The sequence below is a fragment of the Cryptomeria japonica genome, chromosome 11 (assembly GCF_030272615.1).
Source record: "Cryptomeria japonica chromosome 11, Sugi_1.0, whole genome shotgun sequence".
Classification (NCBI taxonomy): Eukaryota; Viridiplantae; Streptophyta; class Pinopsida; order Cupressales; family Cupressaceae; genus Cryptomeria; species Cryptomeria japonica.
Window position 1 is genome coordinate 718,520,313 of NC_081415.1, and position 21,453 is coordinate 718,541,765.

At 37.2% G+C, this 21,453-nt stretch overlaps 1 protein-coding gene across 1 annotated transcript; it reads right to left on the reverse strand.

Annotated features, from left to right (window-relative positions):
* Window positions 1-16,663: 16,663 nt before the first annotated feature.
* On the reverse strand, window positions 16,664-19,333 carry LOC131061294 (beta-1,6-galactosyltransferase GALT29A). Its single transcript, XM_057994905.2, has one exon. The coding sequence runs from the start codon at window positions 19,096-19,098 to the stop codon at window positions 17,620-17,622; it is 1,479 nt and encodes a 492-aa protein (XP_057850888.1). The 5' UTR covers window positions 19,099-19,333; the 3' UTR covers window positions 16,664-17,619.
* Between the last annotated feature and the right edge of the window lie 2,120 nt (window positions 19,334-21,453).

Below are 21,453 nucleotides of genomic sequence, written 5' to 3' on the forward strand. Positions count from 1 at the left end.
GATATCACACAAAACTTCATCATGATAAGATCCAATCTTCAATTTCAGCAAACATTGTTCACTTACTAGTATCTTATGATCATCCTGAATCCATGCTATTTGATAAGGCTTAGGGTGCTTCAATCTCTCCAAATTCAACTTAGTCACCATCTCCTCTGAAACAAGATTAGTTGAGCTACCACTATCAATTATAACTTTACAACACTTAGGGAATACCTTACATCTGGTTCTGAACAAATTCCTCCTCTGCAAGGGTTTCTCATCATCTCCAGTATGACACAAATCTCTCCTCCTCACCAAAAATTCCCCATATTTAGGTTTATTAGTTGATCTGGCATGGTCTTTTTCTACCAATGTTGTCCTTCTGGTGTTCTTGGTCTTCTTACATTCAAAAGCTCAATGCCCTTCTCCTCTGCACTTAAAGCAGGTTCCTCTAAACATTCTTTTATCTTGTATTATGTCATCTTTTCCATAACTCTCATTCTGGTATCTATCAGGTTCTCTTCTCCGGTAAAAATTTATATCATCCTTCCAGTATGAACTTCCATCTCTGATAACTTCCTTGTCTTTTCTTTGATCTGTGCAGGGTCCTCTTCCTTTGGAATAACTTCTTCCTCCTTGAAATCTTCCTCCAAAAAACCTTCCACCACTACCTCTTTGCTTCTACTCATGTATTTTGTTCAAATTTTCTTCTGCTTTCAGGGCATATTGATAAGTGAAGAAGTTGAGGAAATAAAACTTCAGATATCCCAAGCGCACCTGCATGCAAATACCTGTCACAAGAGAATAATGGAGGCACATAAAGAAAAAAAGCATCAATGCTCTAAAGAAGAAGATTATCATTCAGAAAGGGAATCAATTGAATTAACAAGTACAATACAATCCTTATAAAAGGATAATAGCAACCCTAAATATGTGCAACCCTAAAGAAACCCTAAAGGGATAATGTGTATTTAATAATTAGAATAATTATTAAATACCTACAATATTTATTAAATGCCTAAGTTTAGCTTAAGCATAGAGTTTAATAGACTAATAATTAAATAAATAATTATTAGCTAATAAAAGATAACTCTAACACCCCCCTTAAGATGAACTTAAGGAGTAGCTAGAAAACTAAATGCAAGAAGCAAAAAATGCAACTACATGATGAAGGCAAATTTGGGTTTCGGAAACAAGGCCTGATGAGGTACCCAATCACAACCAAATCTCTATGAAATAGAGAAATAGAGAAAACCACATGGGAAAAAAACTCTACTCCAAAAAGAGATGGAAAAGCAAGAAAAACACCACCAAAGCATGAAATAGATGCAACACTGTTGAAGGGTGGTTGCTGATCTAAATAACTTCCACTAAAATAGAACATGACTAGGTAGAGAAGACTGTAATCTGCATGAGTTCCCTCAAATGACACTACTCGAATCAAATGGCAAATAAGGGCAAACAAATGAACTCGAAGATACAGATGGCATGAGACACCAAAGCTTGAAGAGTTGATGAATCGAACCACAAAAACATTAGAACCAACAGGACAAACTTCCCCATAATGTGGAAGAGGGAGAGGGACAAGTACACTGAAAAGAACGGTCAACAAGAGTTGCATGACAAAGAACCAGGAACATTGAAGGTGCTAAGAAAGTACATAGTGTCGTGGAAGGAACACTCACTTGACACGCGTCATGAGGCAAATGTCATGGAAGGAACACTCACTGGACAAAGGTGGATGGCAAACAAAAGGCAAACATCAACCCCCCCATGGCACTTTATAAGTAGTGCATGTACAATAAGGCACAAGATGTGCAAGATCCCAAGTATACAATGCATGGTGTCACTTTATCTCAGTGTGTTTGCATAAATAAAATGCTACAATGATAAGAAGAGACAGAAGACTGGAAACAAAAAGCCAAAGATAAGACATCCTACTCCAAGAAAGAAATCTCGGGACTTGAAACATCCAAGATATTCACCAGAGTGCTGAAAAGCAAAACCTGAATAAAATATACCTGGAGTAGAATTTGGAAAGAAAAATTATATGAATGGAAATAAAACAAAACAACCTTTCCAACGATATAAAGTTTTCAAAAAACGAAGTTCGGATGCTCAAGTTATGTCTCCCAGAGTCCAAAAAAGAACTTTTGGCTTTGACAGAAAAAAAATGCCATCAAAAAAGAAAAATAAAAAGTTCAAACCTCCAAATCTGAAAAGAGCTCGAAAAGAGCTTTCCAACGATATAAAGTTTTTGAAAAAGCACCTCCGTATGACCAAGTTACGACCAAAAAAAAAAGAAAACCTCTTGTAGGGCATAAAAAAGGTTAAAAAACAAATCTTATTTTTTTTTACGAAAATTTTCTGACACATTTGCAGGTATAGCCATATGGATTTTTTTGCCTCGTAAAATGTGTCAATGAAAAAATCATGGCCCAGATGGCCTTGTCACTGAAATAGGTTGAATTATATATCAAAATGACAGGAAACGCCCTTCGCAAGCCAACAGTGAGGTCTTTTTTGGCCCAAACTACTCTGATTTTTTTTTAATGATTTTTTAGATGAATTTCTCAAAATTCGTGCCAAAAAATGTCCAGAACCCAAATTTGACAAATTCTATGTGGAAATGGGGGGTTTCTGGGCGTTTCGAGCTCAACTGTGAGGTCTGTTTGAGCCTAAAATGATCCAAAAAAAAATAGCTACCCCATATCCAATAAAAAAAAACTTTGAAAAGGCTTGAAACCCTCCTCCAAAAAATCTTATGAAAAATCAGGAACAAGTAGCAACATATGTAGGCTCTGATACCATGAAGAAGTTGAGGAAATACAACTTCCGAGATCCCAAGAACACCTGCATGCAAATACCCGTCACAAGAGAAGAATGGAAGCACATAAAGCAAAAAAGAAAAAATGATCTGAAGAAAAAGATTATCACTCAGAAAGGGAATCAATTGAATTAACAAGTACAATACAATCCTTATAAAAGGATAATAGCAACCCTAAAGGGATAATGTGTATTTAATAATTAGAATAATTATTAAATACCTACAATATTTATTAAATGCCTAAGTTTAGCTTAAGCGTAGAGTTTAATAGACTAATAATTAAATAAATAATTATTAGCTAATACAAGATAACTAACAATAAGCTTCCCCAACACTCTTCAACTTGATTAAACTAAGTCATCTTGTATAGACATCCACAACCCATTCAAATATCTAGCAACTTATTCAATCTCATCATCAGTATGTCCAGATCTGATATTCAACTTGTAGAATGTTTCGGTATACTCCTTCCAACTAGATTCCTTCTGCTTCAAGTTTTGCAACTTCCGGAACAGATTCACTTGATAATCAGCTGGCATAAAATTTGATTTCAACTTACTAACCATCCGCTCGCAAGATTTGATCTTCTCTTTACCTCTTCTCTGTCTATCTATCTGCAAATGTTCCCACCAAAGAGATGCATGACCTTTCAATTTAGTGCAAGCATATCTCACCTTTCTATCCTCAACGGTGCCTTCAAAATCAAAATACTTTTCCATTTCTGTGATCCAATCCAACAATTCATTTGAATCCAACTTGCTATCATAATCAGGTGAGGTAAAATGTGATCTAGTATTCGCTTTTGACAATGCTCTTGTAAACCTTTCTTCATCCAGATTGTTCACCGGTGGATTTGCTCCTTGTTCTCCAGCTGCCACTTCTTCATCATCTTCGCTCACATCTTCAACATGTCGACCTCTTCTCTAGGCTTTTTCAACAACTTTTAATCGGGTTGCAATTCCTCTCAACATTTCCATCACAACAAGGTCTGCATTTCCACGCACTCCACCATTTCTATTTCCTCTTTGCACCATCTTCATGCAAGTCCTCTACAGCTATAGGTTGAATCCACAATCCACCACCCCACAACAAAATCTTACAGGACAACGCAATCTCCAAAATGAAATCTCGCTCTGATACCACTTGGTGCAGTCACGGTGGTAGGGTCCTCAAAGAGAACAGTTTGGGTCATGCAACAAGAGTTGCACAACAGAAACAACTCAAAGTGATGGAAGCAATGCAGAAACAGACTATTATATCATGAAAATCAGTTACAAACTTTTGGCCACATCTGGGCTCATAGAATTGGCTCACAGGCTTGAGTACAAAACATGTGTGCTATGCAACATTCAGGCTCAAACAAGAATGCGAGCCAATTTCGGACCTCATAACCTCAGGATTAACTTCTATATTCTAACTTCTCCCTTCTAAATGCTTAATTACATTGATTTATATGATCAAGGGTGATCTGTGTCGGCCCAAGGTGAAACATTCACCGATGAACAAGATGAAGCGTGTAAAACAACAAGGTCGACCTCTGCCAAAGAGATCCATCCAAAAAATCCATAAGATGGAGTGAAGACCTAAGGGAAGGTCAGCCACACGCCAAGGAATGTTGGAAACGAAGAACTAAAGCTCTACAAGCTATGGAAATAATTCGCAAGATTCACCAATAGAAAAATAGATCCAAGCCGAAAAATTGTCTCAGATTCTGGAAGCGATAACTTGCCAAGAAAAGATCCAAACGTCTCGCAAACTTAGGATAAGGCAAATGAACATGTCCACAATCAAAATCTAGCTCCGCAAGATTTGGTGAGCAAATGCAAAGAAATGCAAAATTAAATGTTGAAACTGCAAAATAGGAACAAACTGAAAGAAAATGTTTTTGGTTGATACAAGATTGCCAAGAACCAAGGATGCTCCTGCATCATCCTTGGTGAAAGAAATAACCCTGGGAGGAAACCTTGAGTCATGTAAGCAAGTGCCATTTTACTAAAATGTAGGAGGTAAAAATACCTTATATAGATTAGTCTGAGCTAATTAAATACACACAAAAAATAAAACATGATTAACCTAAATTAATTAAAGCTAGGAAATGATCAATTGAAATGTCATTTTAGAAAGTTAAATGCAAATGGATATGAAACTTAGTTTGAGAAATATGATGAAGAATGAGAGGGTGTAATGCAAAACCCACTTGTTAATGCTTATAAAATAGTGCCTCTAGCATACCCATTGTCTCACTCTTTGCAAACCTAGAATCTTTTATAGGTCAATCCCAAGTGTCTTGAACCTAATCTCTAAGGCACACAATTGATTCGTGTGAATTGGTGTATTAAATATTATTTATGTTTGCCTTTTATATATAAATTTTTTTTTAATCCTTTTATATATAAATTTGCTTACAAGGACAACAATATTTTGAAATATCTCTATAGAAGCTATTGAATTGTGAAGGTCAAATTCTCCTTGACCAACCCCCTTATTAGATCAACTCTATGACCTTGAATAAATGTTAGAAGACAAGAAACAATGTTCAAGTAGCCCACATATGCATATTCTAATATAGAAGTGTTCATTTCAAGCTCTAAATTGAAAATTGTTTCTAGTATGGTTTCACCTTATAAATTGATTGCACTTTGAATATCGTTAAATATCAAGACATAACAAGTTTTGTGCAAAAGTGTATCAAGACTCTCAACAACTAGTAGAAAGTGGTAAGGGTGAACAATTTTTTAATTTAAAATTTTGATTTTTGAGGTTAATCTTGAGTGGCTTGGGTTTGAACCCAAGCAATATGAGATTGACCTAACACAAATAAATATATATCTCAAGATCTAGAACAAATACATAAAACTATAAAACTAATGATAAGACAAATGCATAAAAATAAATCAAAATTAAATTAAATATAATTGAATACATGAAAATATTAACAGACATAAATAAAGACCAATAATAAAACAAACTTATACAAAAAATGAATCATTTATTACTATAAAATTGTGTTGAATCATTCCATCAAAATAAACTCAAAACTAAATAAAAATTTAAATGCATATACCTTTCAAGAATATAACATGACATTTATCTAATTTCAAAACTCATATTTAATTTCTTTTAACAACATTAATTTTTTTAATTTGATTTGAACTATTTAAATATTTTTTTTAAATAATATAATTTGATTTCATATTAATTTTTTAACAAATATGATAATTTTTTATTAGTCAATATTTGAAATCAAACTCCATGATCCATCCTCGAATATGAAAACCAGAAAAGAAATATGTGAAAATTTTAATCACCAAAATGATTTATTTAAAGTCATTATTTAACTGCAGTTTAGAATAGTAAAGAAAATCTGTAAACTAATGATGATCCATCCTGGAATATGAGAACCAGAAAAGAAATTTGTGAAAATTTTAGTCACCAAAATGATTTATTTAAAGTCATTATTTAACTGCAGTTTAGAATAGTAAAGAAAATCTATAAACTAATGATGACTAAATCTATAAGCTTCTCCATGAAACAGGTGGTAATTCACATCATGCAAGAAGAAAACAGAGGGGAATGCATACCCGTCTCCAGTGATGATGCAAAACCTTTACAGCAAAGATAAAATTAGCATATCAAAAATAAATTCCAGTGCCATACCAGTGGGATTTCGAATGATTTCAGCACCTTAAATGATTCACTGGTGATTTAAAAGAAGAGACGATGTTTGCTATGCAATTTTCTTCAAAAATATCTCTTACAGATGTGCTGATGTTCTTTCATTAAAGATTTTGGCATTCCATTGGTATCTGGTGCAATTATAAATCCATGAATTTATGGCTTTTAGGGCCAATGACTAGGGAATCCCAAATTGGTCCCAAAATTATTTGATGATATAGGCTATACTGATTTCGACGGCAGCGTCTATCCAGCACCCATATTGTATCATTAACCATTTTTAATAATTAATTGATAAATAAACACTGGTTAAAGTTTAATTGTTAATTAATTAAAAAGGTACAATATGGGTGCTGCATAGAAAGAAGTCTGACTGCTGTTGTAGCCTTAATGGAAGGAACTCTTTTAACATTCAATCAAAAGCTTAACATATAAAAGTTCCACCTGGTGCCCTTAGCAAAGTGTTTTAGAAGTACAACTGCAGCAAGCCTGTAAGATATGGGAAGAAGAAAACGCGAGAAACTCTTGGAAACCCAAATTATGTGGTGGGCAGGGAACAGAAGAATCTGGGTCATATGTGCACAGGTCAGCTGAATGTGCCACAGTGGCATGTGACAAGGCATTGTCCGAAGCAGTCGAGAGCTCAAATCTAAACGAAATTTTACAATGGTGTTCTGTTAAACTGGACTCAGCCTCGAAAGCTGTTTTAGTAAAAACAGAATCCAAAGGTATAATGACCAGGGACCATGTGACCACAGCTCCAGGATTTTGAATTGATCATCCCCTATTTATTCATTTAACATTTGGCAGAGCTACATGGCCTGCAAAAGAGGCTAGCAGAAGAGTGCATTTCTTTGGGTGTACTTAAGTTTTAGTGGAGAACTCAGCCCAGTGTGTGCAGATGGGAACTTCGATAGAAAAGCTGGTCGATGGAATAGATGAAAGCATTAAAGATGCCATTACTAATAGCTGGTCTACCTGCAGGATGTGGCAATATGCACCTCGTATCTTGGTGAGGAAACTTGTGAAGGGAAACTTTTACCTTTGCCAAATTGGCCCAAATGGGTTGTTGTTGGTGATGGGCCAAGATGCAGAATCAAATAACATTTTTCTTACTTCTCATGTTCCGGGGAACTTGGTTGAAGAATCTAAGGAAGTGTTGTGTTGTTTGTAGAAAGCAGAATCCACTGTTTTGTAAGTTGTGTGCTGCGACTCAGAATTATAGTGCTTGTCTCTTCAGCTCTTCTTTTTCACAAAATTTGTATGATTTTAACTGGCATCTCATTTTTTATCGATAAATTGGAAACTATTTACACCCATCAGCCTAGTCAGGGTGCGTTGGTGCACCTTGTGAGGAACCGACCTAGTGGACCTTGAACCCAGATCATCATCAAGGCAATGTCTTTGCTTAATTATCAAAGGAATTATTCTGCCGAACTTACCTGTAGCAGAATCTATGTTCATCTATTATGTGCAAGCCCTCTTACACAGAAAACAGAGGTGAGACTATGGACTTTTACACTGGCAGGTCCAGGGTAATTCATCGTACTATTTAGTGCAAGTAATGTTCATGATGACCACTGCTCGGATATCATTTCAAACAGCCTTGTAATGAACTCCAGAGTCATAGTTACTTTGTGGGATCTGGTTTGGACCTTGAGCCTCACCAACTCAAGATCAAATTGTCAAATGATAATTCTTTGGCGTCTCTAGCTTCTTGTAGTCACAATTTTATGCAATGTCCTTAATTTGAAAATTAGTTATTACAATAGGCATATCACTATGGGATTTTGTTCAACATTAAAACTCAAACTCTCCTTTCTCCTTCCTTCTTTATCACCAGATTGTTGCTGCAAAATTTGCAGAGGGACATCATTCTTGCCATTTTGTTCATGTGTGTCATACTGTTGCCCAGCAACCCCATCGTGGTCTGTGTGCAGGTATTATAACTAAATGAAGGAGCAATTTGCAGTTAAATGTTTTTATGGTACATTATTTTTCTGATCCTGTCCGCAAACAATGGGGAACTATGGTCCATATCACATAAGTATTGGAAGATTATCATCCAGTATCGTAAGTGACAATTTGTTCACACTCCTCTCCCTAGCAATTCTGCAAGAAATTTCCCTCCTAAACAGTAGCAGTTGCCACAATTTATGAAGATTGAATACCTTGCTTTTCCAGAATTCATCAACTATCATGGCTGACACCACCAGCTTGCACATCAAAATCCTAGTTGTAGCGGCCTGCATGGAACCATTGTCTTACAGGTACCTATTTATCAAATTTGGGCGTTGCACAGGCCTCATCCTTTTTAGCACGTCATTTGGATGGGACAATTCTCGTATGGAATGTGACTTGGTAGAAAACTTTGCACAAATCAACAAAGGCTGCATAAAGAAAAACAGTTTGTTTTAACGTAAAATGAACTAATATTAGAAGAAACATGTCCTGTTACTTACTCTTTCCATTGACTAGAAATGAACAGGAAAACAAGAGTAGAAAACAACAGTATTTTGAAGGTTTAGACTTCATGATACTTGCATCTGTCCTACTGACATTATTCCCACCAGCTCTAGCAGCGGGATGTGATGAACTTGATTAGAATTGGAGAATTTCTATCAAGCTAAAACTTGAAGTTGCACAATTTTTTTCATTTAGACAACGCATTGTATCATTGTGACTACTAAAATTAATATCCTTATTCATCCCTTACAAGGTTATCTCATGGTTAAGCTCAAGACCCAACCTGGGTAGAACATTTATTTGAAACATGAAGCTATAAGCTCAAATTGCTGGCAATTGTGGGATTTCTGGAACAACATTGCAAAGACTTGCAAGATACACTTTTCTAATTAAGAAACTCAAAATCCTCGTTTTACAGTGAAGTGATAAGTCGTTATGTTAGTTGCTTTCTATTGTCTTAGGGTCTTGGTTAAGCTTAAATCTAAAATCTCTTTTGTCCTAAGCTTGTACAGGGGTCAAGAACTAGGCATTCGAGCATCAGTGCTACAGGAACTGCAAAATTTGGAATTGATTGACTTGAACTTATCCTTGCAGCGGCTGCAACAAGAAGTAGAACTTATGATGTTTTTGAGCCAAATCCAGCTTTTCTATTGAAAAAATGGGAAATATAACAAACCAAGGGATCATTTACCAAATAAAACTGTCTTATAAAGCAGTTGATAGACTCATTTCCTCCACTTTCGGAGATGCAACAGTGTTCCAATGAAATTGAGTTAGTTCTGAAGCTAAGTATCCCATGGTTGCAAAATGGACATACTCCTTGTTGTATAAATACAAATGACTTATCTCAAGAAGAGTATGCACAAAATATATGGCTTCCATATAAAATCCTCAGATATATGTTGTTTACAAATAGATTGTCACTTATCTACTTCAGGACCGTTGCATGATAGATCTGCATTGACATCTTTACCAGTTTGCAGTTTTCTATGATGCTGAGAGAGAAAAAGTTTGAACAAACCAAAACAACTTAAGGATCTGTTTTTTCTTTTCATGGAAGTTTTGTATCAAAATGGTACTCCATCATAAGGGATGTGCTTCCTGTACCACTATTTCAGATATTATGTGCGCTGTCAGTGAAATCTTGTTTATTCTTGAAGATGGTCCTTCAATATGAACTACAACCTTCTATATACTTTTAGAACCCCTGTCAGACAGAAGTAGCCTGACTTCAAGACAAACTGCAAAAGAGGCTTATTAAAAAACTAAGAGCTATGACCAAAGATTCCTCTCTGCTCTCAATGGCACCATGATATCCTTAGGCACAAAATAAAGGACTCTAAATCATTGTTTCTCCAATTATCTGAGTTTCCGGGAGGTAGGAACATGGGAATGCATGAACACAGTTTTGGGGACAGCAAAAAAATTCCTTGATTTTGGGGATGGCAGGGGAATAGCTATCAAAATAACTTAAATAATTTAAAAGCAGCGAAAATTATAAAAAAGTAGGTACAATGTGCTGATTTTATAACGATAATATTCTTCCTTTATCTTTTTACAGGTTTTTGGCATTTTTTTAAAATCTCCATGCACAAAATGGAGCAAGCTGTCCAGTCCTGCAGAAAGGAATGCCTCTCCAAGTCCCCAAGTCCTTGCGACAACCAAGAGATCACGCAGACCCCAGGGACACACCCGATGGAACACTGCCCTAAATTTAAGGCATCTAGAAACATCCTAATTTCCATTATCTCACCATCATTTATTGTTTTCCGAGATAAGTCTTCCACTCATTCTCGGTTGGTTTTACCTAATTCTGGGATCAGGGTTTGCACATCTCATTTACAGACCTCTGCATTGAGGAGATTCATGCATTCTCAGTTGATTTTTACTCTATAATATTGGCGCTATTTCCCTGTATAAACTCTCAAAAAGTGTTCACCTCTGTACAATCAATTTATCATTATTGTCTGAGATCTGTATTATTGGAGTGCAACTCTGTGTTGTTGCATTTCATTATCATAATTGCCTGAGATAATTACTGTGGTTCATATCATTGGTTTGTGTGTATTTGTGTTGGTACATTTCAGAATACCATGAGGATTCTATGGCTGAGATGGTCCAACTCCTAAGAGGCTTGAACCAGCAACTAAGTGCTGGTAGGTCTAATCAGAATGTACCGAAGGAAGTAACTCTGGCAATGACAAAGCTTCAATTAATCTGAATCCGAGGACTTTCAGAGCCAAATTTCTGGGAAGAGCAGAACCCATCAAAGAAGAGCAACCTATACAGGAAGATGAAATGACAAGATATCATGCTGAATATGATGCCCTGAATGCTGCCATCTATCATGACATGTCTTTGGTGGAATACCATGAGATGAAGACAAAGAATGAGAATAGGAGAAGCCCCAAAGGGATATACAGCAATGTTTGGAAAAGATTACAATACCTGCTTTTGATGGATCATGGAGTTGTCCAACAAGAGCATGGCTGCAGAAATTGGACACATACTCCTCTTTCAGCCCCATGTTTGAAGAAGAGACCATCAAGTTCACCACCTTGCATCTAGAAGGTGTAGCCCATGAATGGCAGTATCATGGCATGGTAACCCAAGCACGTGACTCAATCACCACCTTAGAAGAGTTTAGCCAAATATTGACGGAAAGATTTGATAGGAAGGACCCAAAGATTCAATTCAGAGTACTAACACAAATGAAGCAAGAGAGAACAGTGGCAGAATTTCAGAGGCTATTGGCGATGGTCCCAAACAGGAAACTCGTAGTACTTTTTGTAGAGGACCTATCCAAACCACTGAAGGGTTTGGTAAGGACATTTAATTTGAATTCTTTGCAGGAAGCCATTAGGAGAGCCCTAAATTTGGAGGATCCAGTGGCTAGAAACAAATTCTACTTCAAGAATGCACCTTTGATTCAACATAAGAAGCCTCCTCTGAGGAGTTTCTCTCAACCTGAGGCATTACTCCCAAAGGTTAACCAAATCAAGATATCCAAGAATGAGCCTGCACAGAAAAAAATTGTGTTTCACTTGTAGAGAGCCATGGCAGTTGCATTACAGGTGTTTGAGAAAAGGACAAATACATTACATAGAGGTGGATTCTGATGAGGATTTTGAGGTAGAAGAACTGGAGCCTGAAGTTGCTATGAATGAAGTTAAGCATGAGGACTAAGGAGGTGAGCATCTGAGCAGCACACTTGCAGCTCTTTCAGGAGCTGCCCAGATATCACTCTTTTTGCATTAGGGGAGTCTCACAAAGACAGAAGGTGACAAATTTGATCAACAATGGGGCCACCCACAACTTCATTGATGAAGGGTTGGTGGCTAAGATGGGTTTGAGGATAGAATATTTGGAAGGATTTAATGTTACGGTGGCAAAAGGGTATTTATACTGTTCCATGCAACTGAGGATTCAACAATTGGAATTGACTCTAGGAGGACACAAGATGTGAGATGACTTCTACATGATTGGCATTGGTGAGACAAAGTTGGTATTTGGAGTGCAATGGTTGCACTTACATTGAATTATCAGGTCTTGGAGTTGAAATTCAGAGCTAATGGGAAGGAGGTAGTTCTTTGTGGCCTTTCCAATGGGGGTCCCATGATGGTTTCAGCCAAGAGTCTGGAGAGAGCTTTTTGCAGAGACCAAGTGGCTGGGGCAATAGAGTGCTTGATTACAGATACATATTCATCCAAGGATGAGAGGTTCTATCATGTTGATATCCAATCCATCTTGGATAAACATAGCCAGGTGTTCGACAAAATTCCTCCTAGTTTACAGATAGGGACTTCCAGCATGTGATTGTGCTTGAGGCAGGAGCAAAACAAGGAGGAGATTGAAAAGCCAATTAAGAAGTTATTGGGCATGGGGCACATACGACCTAGTTCCAACACACTTGCCCCATCCTTGGTGTTGGTTAAGAAAAAAGATGGAACCATGAGGATGTGTATTGATTATAGAGCCCTCAACAAAGAAACAATCAAGAATCGCTACCCCATACCCAGGATCAATGAGTTGATAAATGAGCTTCATGGTGCAGTGTACTTCTCCAAGATTGACTTACCATCAGGGTATCATCAGATAAGGGTCAGGGATGAGGATGTGTGCAAAACAACCTTCAAATGTCACTATGAGCACTACGAGTTCTTGGTCATGCTACTTGGGTTGACCAATACACCCACCACCTTTCAATCATGCATTAATCAGGTATTTATTTTGTAATTGAGGAAATTTGTGTTGGTTTTCTTTGATGACACCTTGATTTTCAATTAAAACATGTGAAGATCACTTGAGGCACGTAGATGAGGTGCTTGGCATACTTGAGAAGTATTCATTCTACACCAAGGCATCCAAATGTGAGTTTGGTTTGACTGAAATATTATATTTGGGATTCAAGATTAGTGTCCAAGGGTTAGCATGGATGAGGAAAAGATCAAGGCAATATAAGATTGGCTTAGACCAAGGAATTTGTCATATTTAAGGGGATTTGTGGGTCTATGCAGATATTATACAAGGTTTGTGAAGAATTTTTTACAACTTGGAGCTTTTCCTTGGAGTCCTTCAACACCTAGAGCTTTTGACAAGCTCAAGGAGGCAATGAGTTCATGTCCTGTGTAGGCTATTCCAGATTTCTCACTTCCTTTTGTTTTAAAATGGTGATGCTTCAAGAGAGGGGATTGGAGCAATCTCGATTCAGAACAGACACCCCATAGCCTTTGATAGTAGGAAGCTCAAGGAGAAAGAGAAGAGATTCTCTATTTATGACAAGGAGATGTTAGATGCATGCATTAGCCAAATTCAGGCAATACTTGGTTTGTGGGAAGTTTGTGGTGATAACAGCTTGAAATTCTTCCTCAATCAGAAAAAGGCTATTATGATACATAATATGTATAAATTGTCTTGTATCAGATACATAATCAACACAGATAAATATTGCCTGTTATGATCATAAATACGTATCGATAGTCTATGTTGATCATGTATCTGATACAAGACAAGACATTAAAGACAGGTGGTGGTGACTTGGAGACTGACGCTGGCATAAAGAAAAAGGGTGTCTCAGAAGTACACAAGTGGCAGAATGCACCACTTGTATCTGATACAAGACAAGACATTAAAGACAGGTGGTGGTGACTTGGAGACTGACGCTGGCATAAAGAAAAGGGGTGTCTCAGAAGTACACAAGTGGCAGAATGCACCACTTCCTAAGGGTGCAACCACCCTCTCACCTATTGCCGCCCAAAAGATACTCATAGTCCCAGCAAGTTACCTCAGATCTGCAAATTCAAGGGATGAATTCAATGACCAATATCCAACCTGAAGCATCTCATTATATGTTCGCCACTGTACCTGCAAGGTGCTGGGGTGGTTTTACCTAATTCTGGGATCAGGTTTTGCACATCTCATTTACAGACCTGTGTATTGAGGAAATTGATCCATTCTCAGTTGATTTTACTCTACTGTATTGGCACTATTTCCCTGTACAATCTCTCAACAAGTGTTCACCTCTGTACAATCAATTTATCATTATTGTCTGAGATATATATTATTGGAGTGCAACTGTGTTGTTACATTTCATTATCTTAATTGCCTGAGATAGTTACTGTGGTTTTGTATCTTTGGTGTGTGTGTATCTGTGCTGGTACAATTCAACTACACACCAAATTGTTCCCCCTTATGCAATATAAGGTGCTAGTTTTAAAACTCTTCTGGGTAGTGAAAATCTTTGGAGAAAACAAAAATAAAGAAACAAAACAACCAATCACAAACTGGACATTCATTTACAAAGATTTTCATATAAATGTTTTTGCAGAGGTGTTACATACAAATGCAAGAAAGGATTTTTATATATTCGATAGCATATCTTGTCTTGTATCAGATACATAATCAACACAGATAAGCTGTTATATCAATGCTTCTCCATCTTTTCATATCATTGGAGTGCAACTGAGTTGTTACATATCATTATCTTAATTGCCTGAGATAATTACTGTGGTTTTGTATCATTGGTGTGTGCATCTGTACTGGTACATTTCAACTACACTAATGAATCCAAATTGTTCCCCTTATGCTATATAAGGTGCTAATTTTAAAACTCTTCTGGGTAATGAAAATTTTTGGAGAAAACAAAAATAAAGAAACAAAACAAATCATCACAAACTGGACATTCATTTACAAAGATTTTCATATAAATGCTTTTGCAGATATGTTACATACAAATGCAAGAAAGGATTTTATATATTCAATAGCATATCTTGTCTTGTATCAGATACATAATCAACACAGATAAGCTGTTATATCAATGCTTCTCCATCTTTTCATATTATTGGGGTGCAACTGTGTTGTTACATTTCATTATCTTAATTGCCTGAGATAATTACTGTGGTTTTGTATCATTGGTGTGTGTGTATCTGTGCTGGTACATTTCAACTACACCAATGGATCCAAATTGTTCCCCTTATGCAATATAAGGTGCTAGTTTCAAAACTCTTCTGGGTAATGAAATTTTTTGGAGAAAACAAAAATAAAGAAACAAAACATCCAATCACAAACTGGACATTCATTTACAAAGATTTTCATATAAATGTTTTTGCAGAAGTGTTACATACAAATGCAAGAAAGGATTTTATATATTCAATAGCATATCTTGTCCTGTATCAGATACACAGTCAACACAGATAAGCTGTTATATCAATGCTTCTCCATGTTTTCATATCTCACATTTTCTTACATTGAATTAGGTTAGCAGGATTTGCTGCTAGTATATCCATGACGATGGAATGATACAACTCATTCATATATTACAAAGTGGGTTTTCTCTTCACAACAATTTACATCTACAGTTTCTGATTGGCCACTTATTCAGAAGCCTTAAAACAAATTGATTGCCCACGATGTGCTACTTGATCACATCAATAGTAAAAAGCCATATTTCATAAACCATGGTCTAAGCTCAACATCAATGTACATAGTTACTGTTGCTTTGCAGTTTAAATACAAACCTATCCATGAAGATTTTGGTACACGTATTTTCATGCTTAGAACTGGCCGATGTCAACTGTGAAAGGAAATAGCTTGCAACGAATCATCCCTACTTTAAAGCGTGTGGTAACCTTGACTTCATTGTAGTACTGACACCGATGCTTCAATCAGGAACACTAAGTGCTAGTTAACAACAAAAGCATTGCCCTATTGATGAGACAATGCATTGAAGAAAATAATTCATGTTGCAACTTTTCATTCCAAGATGAACTCAGACGCCTTACTTTGCCATGTTAGACCTGTAGAGAGCTAAGGAGAAAAAAAGCACCTTAACAAACTCTGTACTTGGTGTGGAGAATTGACTTGATAGGAATGCTGAAATTGGCACATTTGAGAAAGTACAATGCTTCAGCTTTTTCTTACATTTGTAAATAATTCTCATAAACTGTTCTTGCTTCACAAGCAATGAATAATCGCAAAATGATGTCCATGGATTCAGAAGCGCTTCAATAAAACATTCTGCCATGGGCCAAGATGCTTGCATAAAGGTGTTTCACATTCTTAGTGCTATTTGATCCTTGTTTCTGTTCATTTGCTATTTTCTGGGATTTCATTGATGTATCTGTTCTGGTCTATGTAAAAGGGATGGAGACCTTTTAAAATCTGGTTTTTAACCTTTATCGAAAAACTTAAACAACAACAACAATAAAAGAAAAATAAAATAAAAACTCTTGGGAGTCCATGAAATTAAAATTTTACATTGACACAGTCAGCCTTAAATGCATTGCAATATAGACATGACAACATCTGTGAAGATGCAATCCTTCACTCATGCTTACATTTGCAACTTGAAAAGAAATGTCTGCTTACAGCGGGATCATATGATCCAGAAGTCAAGATGCTTAGACAAGAAAAACCACAAGATCGAGGCTTCTTCTTTAGATTCGATCATTCAATTCTTTCTGAGAACAAATAAAAATAAAAATGCATTCACAGATTTACATGGTTGACAGCATCGACGTCAAAGTTCATACCAATTCAGAAATTACTACATTTGTGAAGATGCAATTTCTACTGTCTATACTTTCAACTCCCATTGACCTATTTCGGTCATCGGAGAACACTGAGATTTTATTTCGTTTTTCATATCAATGGTGCTTACATCTGCAACTTCACAAGCAATGTATTCTTGCATACAATGTATCCATGCATTCGGAAGCACCACAGTTAAACAGATTGATTCAGACCAAGAGAAATACACAAAGAAGCCTCACGAGATCAGCAGACCCTTGGAATTGATCTTTCAATTCTTGTTGTGGGGAGCAAAAGTGGATGAAAATGCATTCTTACATTTACATTGCAGATGTTTGTAGCAATTCAGGCATTATCACACATGTGAAGATGCAATTTCTAGATAGTGCACAGATCTGCAACTTGATAAGTAACAGGCAATTGCACAAATATCCCAATGCATCCAGTAGCACCAAGGTAAAGAAGATAATCAACAAATCAAAATGTTTAGAAAGGCTAGTTTCACAAGACTGGAGGTTTTTCCTTGGAACTCATTTTCATTTCCAAGAATACAATGAGCACTTCACGGTTTGAAACAATTCAAGAATCCCAAAACCCATTTGAACCGAAAAAGGAAGAAAAAGAAACAGAAAAATTAACGATCAAAAATATATCTGTACCGGAGGAAGCTTGATCCCGGCCTCACTGAGGAAAGGTATATATTGTGACCCATTGACCAAATCAGCATAGAACTGATACTCTGCCTCGTAATCATGAAGCTTGAGCTCAAATTTCTGATTGGTATGATAATGATGCTTTGCCTGACCACTCTTCCCAAATCCAAAAATACTGACCTTCTCACAGATCCCTAATGCCAGCATTACCGCCTGCATACCCGAAGAATAATGAAACATGGAACCTTCATGTGCAGAGCTCCATTCCTCGGGGTGCTTCCCAGTAGTCTCCACGAAATTCTTCAGCGAATAGTACTTCACAATTCTAGCACAGAGGCTGTCAAAACGGGCATCTGTGATCAGCAAGGGCACCTTGTGGGAGGCGTTGCAGAGCGCATAGTCCATAAAATGCACAGCCTGGCAGATGTACATGATAATTGGGACTGTTTCTCCATAGGGATGGCAGAAGCACCCGGCCCGTCTGGAGCAGGAATGAAGTATATTTGAATTTACAAAGGCAAGCGTTGTCTTAGACCCCACGTTGTTTTGGAACCCAGCGGTCCGGGCATTGTTGAGCCGGATCACCATGTCATGGGAATCAATAAGAGGCCCATGGGGCTTCTGCAGCAGGATGCCACTGTTGCCTACCACTGCACAGCTGCGGTATCCCCGTCGTTGTCCTGCTTGATTGAGCGGGAAAGCCTGCTGATCCGGTCGATAGCTAATGCGAGAATCAAGCGGATTGCCAGACCGCTGCTGTTCTGCTAAACTGACCTTCATGTAGTGCTCGTCTAACGGAACCTTTACCAGATCAATAAGTTCAGCCATAACTGTAGGCTCAAAGCGCTTGTTTTGCACCCATGACCGCAGGGCACGGCGGAACACTGGCCAGTAATTGGCATATCTAGGATGTAACAGCTGCACAGGGATCCTGTTCCGCGAGGATCCTCTTCCACGCAGGTCAGAACGCAAGTCTAGGTCACGGTCCGACCTATAAGTTATGGAACGGCCCCTCCCCCCATACCGCCGCTCCATAGCATCATAAGACGCGCTAGACGCATCCAGCAGATGCCCAATCTGCTGCCGCTCCTCCGCCTCTCCAATTTGAATCGCAGCATAAGATAACAGCGTCTGGTTAAAATTCACAGCCAGGCCCTGGGAACCTGAGATCAGGGCCTTGTGGCCCGGCCAGACAAACAAACTCTTGTTAAGCGTCTGGTTGAGAATACCATGCACACCCACCCTGTAAGTAAGCTCTGTGCTAAGCGTGAACAGCAAAGTTAGGCCGACCAGCAGCGCAAAAAGCAGTCGCAGGGACTTTAATGCCATAGAACGCCACACCTGTACTTGTGCCTTTCTTCTCTCTACATACGCCTTAACCCACCATGACCCCAAACATTCAGCCACTATTGCCCCGGATTCGAACCTGGGCATCTGCTGCTGACCTCCAAGTGCTGCAGACTCCATTCAAGACCTGCAGATTTCCTCGCCATTGCCCACAGTACTTCCATAGAATTATCCATGCACGAAAGTGAGCTTATAATTCGGGCACTTTCCTCATGCTTATAATCCGGGCACTTTTAGCATATCCGACGGGCCAGACAAGGTATAATTAGGAAAATTTTCTATATGCTTACAGTCGTCATGCACTTGTTGTGTCCGAAATCCGGGGATTCCCAAATTTGGTCTGTCGCAGCTCCTCCAGCCGGCCGTTGACGGTCACATGACGGCCCACCATATGACCTCAGTGGCCGCAAAATTGCAGATTCCAATGTTGAGTGGATTTATCTTTGTTTGCTTTTGCTCAAATGAGACGCATCCGGCAATTGGCATTAAAAAGCGTGTGGTTTTATTGATGCGGGCAAAGAGGCATTGGCGCAATCCTTGTCCTGCTAACTAACTTTTCCTCTGCTTTTGGAAGAGGGTGTTTTTTCTTTTTTCGAAAATTGAATAAACAATGCTCTCGTCATCTTTTACTTTTATCATTGCTCCACCTCACTCACCTTAAGCCTCATAAATCTCCCCACTTAGTTGTAAGTTGGGTTAGGGGAGAGGAGCCATTGCGTGTGAGGGGATCTAAACGTGTGATAGGTCTTAGGCAGTTAGGGGCCCATAGGTGTCCATCTAACCACTCAGTATTTGTCAACGTGTGTCCTATCACATGTTTAATATTGAACAAATAAATAATACCATTAAACAATCACACGAATTAATCATAAAGTGTATCTTTTGCATTCAAAATATAAATCTTTATGTTCACGCGTAAACATTTAAACCTTTCACATTGATTCAAATAAAAGTTTTTGAGTTCTTTCAAATAAGATCGCGTGCCCAATAAAGGGACCATGATAAAAACATTAAAGTATGCATTAAACATTAAAACGATAACATATTAAGCCTAAATAAGTCGACTTGGAGGCAATACAAAATGACATGATGGCAACCCCATGCCATGTGAGCACCCGTGGACATTGACATGGCCAATCAAATGTCACGTGATGGTCATAATTTGTCCACGTCTGCATCAGACCACAGGACCCTTTCAACACTTTTCTGCATCCCCCGTCCCATCTGTCCAACTCAAACCAAGCTAATATGGTCACTTCAGAGCTGTTACCGATCATATCACCTGCATCCATCACAGTGCTTGTGTAAAGCCATGAATTGAACAACAAAAACAATCAACTCAAACATAAATGGGGAAATATGGAGATTCCAATTCAAATTCAACACAGTAGGTAGAAAAATTAAATAACTTCGATTCAAATTCAAATTTTATCACATAAATAAGAACTTGAAATCAATGATTTTTTTAGTGGCTAATATTCGCCAATTGGCTATTTTTAAAATTTTAAAAATCAAAATTTGGCTAATAGTTCAAGTTTTTAGGTGACCTAAATTGCCACATTTTTACAAAATTTTATTTTACTCCTATTTACTTCGCAAAAGAGTTTATTCTATTAAATTTTTTAACTCAAAGATTCGCCAAAATATTCGATACATGATTAGATCGGATGTGCCAAAATTTTATAATTTCTTGTAAAAAATTAAATTAATTCGCTAATAATACATCATAATTGTATACACCTAAAATTGGCTATGAGCAATTAAATAAATATTTTATATTTATTTAATAATTATTCTTCTATTAAATAGTTAATTTGAAAAGATTAATTTATTTAATTCATTTTCATGTCTTTCTATTAATTAATATTTTATTAATTAATTCATCTATCTTATTCCTCTAATTAATTAAATATCTAATATTTAATTATTCCTCTAACCAAGTTAATTAAATATCTAATATTTAATTATCTCCTCTAAACAATTAAATATCCAATATTTAAATAGTTATTCTCCTATCCTATAGTCTCAAATATTAAATAATTTCAAAATTATTTAATCCCTTTTCCAACTCACCTTCCATCTCCATTTCATCTTCCCTTTGCCAACTCATCAAACATGTGGCTAAAGAAATTAATATTTCTTAAATATTAATTCATCATTTATCTTCAACTTCCAAAATTTAATGAAAATTGTGTACGTACACATATTTCATAACCATTTCTTATATTCTCTCCAACACCCCCTACATCTTAGGAAGGACTTGAGTCCACTTGTCCTACCATGCCTAAATTTCCTCCAACCATCCCTAGATTCTATAACCCAGTCAAGGTGAGATGAGCGACACTTGTCTTCTCCTTCCCCCTTTCTCTCAACCTTCATCTTTGCTCATAGTCATCCAAATCTGCAAATCTGATCAGGACCGTTGATCTGAGCCACATCATCTAATCCTCTCAAGGTCTATAAAATCAAGAGCTT

Excerpts from the sequence above, each read along its gene's own strand:
- LOC131061294 (XM_057994905.2), bottom strand. The coding sequence starts at position 19,098 with ATGGAGTCTGCAGCACTTGGAGGTCAGCAGCAGATGCCCAGGTTCGAA.